The sequence below is a fragment of the Otolemur garnettii genome, unplaced genomic scaffold (assembly GCF_000181295.1).
Source record: "Otolemur garnettii isolate 467f Iridium unplaced genomic scaffold, OtoGar3 scaffold00002, whole genome shotgun sequence".
NCBI classification, from domain to species: domain Eukaryota; kingdom Metazoa; phylum Chordata; class Mammalia; order Primates; family Galagidae; genus Otolemur; species Otolemur garnettii.
Window position 1 is genome coordinate 53,570,310 of NW_003852397.1, and position 4,096 is coordinate 53,574,405.

The following is a 4,096-nucleotide window of genomic DNA, read 5'->3' on the forward strand; positions in this document are numbered from 1 at the left end:
TTGAGCCACAGGCGCTGAGCCTAGAAGATAACTTCTAATAAACTTCCACATTCCACTATCAGACAGCACCCACCCATCAAGCCTAGCTCCCTGCTGGGATCCATACCCCTCCCTTGTCCATTCTCCACTCTAGTTGTTGATATATAAGAAAACCAGGCAAGAGAAAGGCTCTATTTTTCATCTCTTCTTCTCTTCCATGCCTTGTTTACTGGTCCCATGTCAAATAAGCATATTAACAAATGGCATAAACTCACCTTGTACATTTCTGGATTCACCATGAGAGACCGACTTTGAGAAGAGCTCAGCTTCTCCAGGGGCACTTCAACCAATGGCCGGTTTTCCTCTCTGGAGTCAGATGAAGGTGTAAATGAGGAAATGATCTTCCATTCCTTGTAAGCCTGAACAACAATAAATTAAAGACCAATATAATATGCTTCTGAATTGTACATATAGTCTCCTCAAGCTTGGCAAAGAATTAAGCCCCACCTAAGAGCCAGGCCTTCCACCCCAGCTGTGAGGAAGGTCATTTTGTGGCTTTGGAATGGATGGGAAAAGGCTCAGGTTGCACAGTCCAGGATTAGGGAAGCTCCTGTGAAAATGTCCCAGAAACTTGACCAAGGTAGCTAAGCAGCCAGCACCTATGCCCATTTCCATGAGGAATGCTGAGGAATTTCAGAATAGACAGAGAAATCCTCACCCCTTCTCACAACATGGTTAAGAGATGCCACTTAGGATCAACAGTTAAGACACATATGGTAGAACTCTCTAACTAAATTAATAGCCCAGGATAAAAAGAATTCAGGTGCTATGGCATATATTATACAAGGTAGACTCTGAATCAGACAGAACAAATCCATACCTTAGTTCTCCCACTTATTAACTATATGACCCTGGAAACACTGTTTACTCTCTTGCTCTGTAAAAGGAGGATACTACTAGCCAATTTTTCATGGGGAGGGGTAAATTCACACCTAATGGGTACAATGCATAATATCTAGATAGGCACACTTTTAACTTTGACTCAACATGCACAAAAGCAATCCATATTACCAAACGTTTATACCCCAGTAATATTCTGAAATTTAAAAAATGATCAAATGACCAACTTTGGATAGACTAACAGAGGATAAGAAGGGGATATCACTGCAAGTTATTCAGGTGTGTTTATACTCACATGTTTTATTTTCCTTATAAAACACCAAGTATTACATGAATGAAATAGCAAGTATAATAATGAGACTTTCTGGTAAATGTTTATTAAGAAATCCAATATATATTGCCTGAAAATATATGTAAGAAATTTTATTTAAAAAAAATTCTACTGGGGAGGAAGCAAGATGGCCAACTTGAGCCAGCTTTCCACAGAGGCTCCCATCCAGAAGGACAGTTAAAGGACAGAAGTTTATCAAGTAAGCCAGTTGGGGCTGAGCCAAGAAAGATCGAAGAGGGCACATAACCCCTGCTGAAGCGAGCTTCAACCCCAAGGAAACAAACAATAGGCACAAAACCCATCATAAAGCAGACAGGAGTCCCCTCCCCCATGAGAACAGCTCACAGTATACTTTCTACAAACAAGCAAGCACAGTTCAGATCTCTTCTTTTTCTATTCCATGGGAGAGAGCCACTAAAAACCAGATTGCCTTCCCCAGAGAGGACCCAATAGTGTGCCAGGGCACTCTCCCGCCAGGCATAAAACTGAACATAAGCTCTACCCACAATTCTGAACTCCCAGCACTCCCCTCCACTCCCACCCTGAAAGCCTGTCCCCTGCAGAGTCCAGACTCTTGCACATTTTCTCAAGAGGTATGGACAAGAAGTGGGCTGTTACAAGTCTGTGCTGAATCTGCAGCATGGGTGTAAAGCAGGGACTGTGGTGCAAGGGAGCCATACAGGAGGGGACAAATGGCTCCTCGCAGCACAGTGCAGCAATGGCAGTGGTGGTGGCAATGGGAACAGTAGGGCTCACACCCCTGGTGATATTTTGGAGAAACACTTCCCATCTCAATTACCAACCAGAGGGAGCCGGGCCGTTACTCCAGTGGCAGCCACATAAACACAGGACCCAAAAGGCTATGCCTGAGGCAGTACCTTCCCAGGCGAGGCACAGTGGGGACAGAGACTAGAATATGCCCATACAGAGGCAGCATATTCCCAGGGCAGGGCTGAGTCAGAATTGCTGCTTTTATGAGCCCAAGATGCACCTGACCCCAGTGGAACTTAGCTGGGACAAAAACAGACGTGGCAGAGGCAATAGCTCAGGGAGGGGCAGGAACTGAGAGCCCTCTGTGAGCTCTAACCATGCCCACCCCAACACAGAGTACAGTGGAAACAAAGACTCCAGCTCCACAAGAACTGGCACAGTGGCAACAGCACAGGGCAGGGCTAAGTCGCAGTTTCTGTGAACTCAAATAGTGCCTGGCCCACAGTGGAATATAGCCAGGACAGAAATGCAAATTCTGCGAGAATATAAGTGACAGCAACATGAATCTGTGGTGGGGTGGGAACTGAGTGACACTCCCCAGCTTTCATTAAGCACCTGAGGTAGTCAGGCTTTAGCTCCCCCTGCTGACTGGTGGCAGAGTGCAGTAGCCTAGCAGAGGAGACATTGATCTCCCTGTAACTCAGGCAGGTGCAAACCCCTGGCACATCTGCTCACTGGAAGGAACTGGGTCACAGTCCTGCAGGGTTACCAGTGGCTGAGTGTGACAGAGGTGCAAGTGGGGAAGGAGACATCAACCTCCCCAGACTAACTCATTTGGTAGGCAGGCCCTTCTGACTTCACGGAGCACCAGAGTGAGCCACACTTGAGCTGCCAGCAGACCACTGCTATCTAGTTGCTGGAAACCTTTTGAACTCTCCCACTTGACACTTGGTGGTAAATGGGACAACTGATTTGGAACTCTTGACCTGGGCCAATCACCTGAGGACCATCCAAGATGGTACCACAGTTGTGTTCTTGTGGGAAGGTTTGATTTTCCTTTTCCAGTTGTTGCCCATGGGGAGGCAGGGTGTCTTAGCTGCTTGTATTTCTCCACAGCTAAGACTTCAACCCAGAGTTACTGATTCACTAGGATTGGACAGAGACCAGCCCCAAGACAGAGCCACCCAGCTCCGCCACACAAAGCAGGTCCCCAGGGTCTCAGGCTATATTACTGCACAGGTCCTTTGGAAAGCTGTAAGGGAAAAGCTACAGTCACCAGTCCCAGCTCTTGGGCAATGGGCTGGTTAATCACTATTCCAGGAGTCCCCAGTCCAATTTCACAATACCTGTTCATCCAGTCAAATAGGAAAAAATAATCATGGAGTGGAATCAGTGCAAAAACTCTGGCAACATGAATAATCAAAGTAGAACAACTCCCCCAAGGAACGACAAGGTAGACACAGCAGAAGATCCCCCTCATAAACAAATGGCTGAGATCTCAGAAATAGAGTTTAGAATTTGGATGGCAAATAAGATTAAGAGAATGGAAGTAAAGTTGAAATTAGAAATTTTAGGAATAATTCAAAAGTTGTCTCAAGAATTCAATGAATTCAAGGACAAAATCACCAAAGATCTGATACACTGAGAAAAGAATTTGTAGCCCTCCAAGATATGAGAAATACAGTAGAATCCCTCAGTAACAGAATGGAGAAGACAGAAGAAAAAATTTCTGACCTTGAAGAAAAAGCTTTTGTATGCTCCCAAACACTCAAAGAGGAAGAGAAATGGAGAGCAAAAACAGATCATTCTCTCGGAGAGCTATGGGATAATTAAAAAAAAAAAAACTAATATTCACCTTATAGGAATTCCTGAAGGTGAGGAAGTTGCTTCACAAAGCACAGAGGCCCTTTTTCATGAGATTATAAAGGAGAACATTCCAGACATACCAACAGATTCTGAAATGCAGATAGCTGACAGTTTCAGAACCCCAGCACGGCTCAACCCAAATAAGACAACCCCCAGACACATCATAATTAACTTCACTAAAGTTAATATGAAGGAGAAAATTCTGAAAGCAGCCAGAAGTAAGAAAACCATAACCTACAAGAGGAAGAATATTAGAATGACTGCAGATCTCTCTGCTGAAACTTTTCAAGCTAGAAGAGGATGGTCATC

The 4,096-nt window shown here is 44.8% G+C and overlaps 1 protein-coding gene across 1 annotated transcript in view; it reads right to left on the bottom strand.

The window, feature by feature from the left end:
- Positions 1 to 4,096, bottom strand: part of TRANK1 (tetratricopeptide repeat and ankyrin repeat containing 1) — a 102,228-nt gene that overhangs the window by 29,285 nt on the left and 68,847 nt on the right. Inside the window, exon 13 of the mRNA XM_023513146.1 lies at positions 255 to 398. Coding sequence (XP_023368914.1) covers positions 255 to 398 — 144 coding nt within the window. The remainder of the gene's footprint in view (positions 1 to 254; positions 399 to 4,096) is intronic.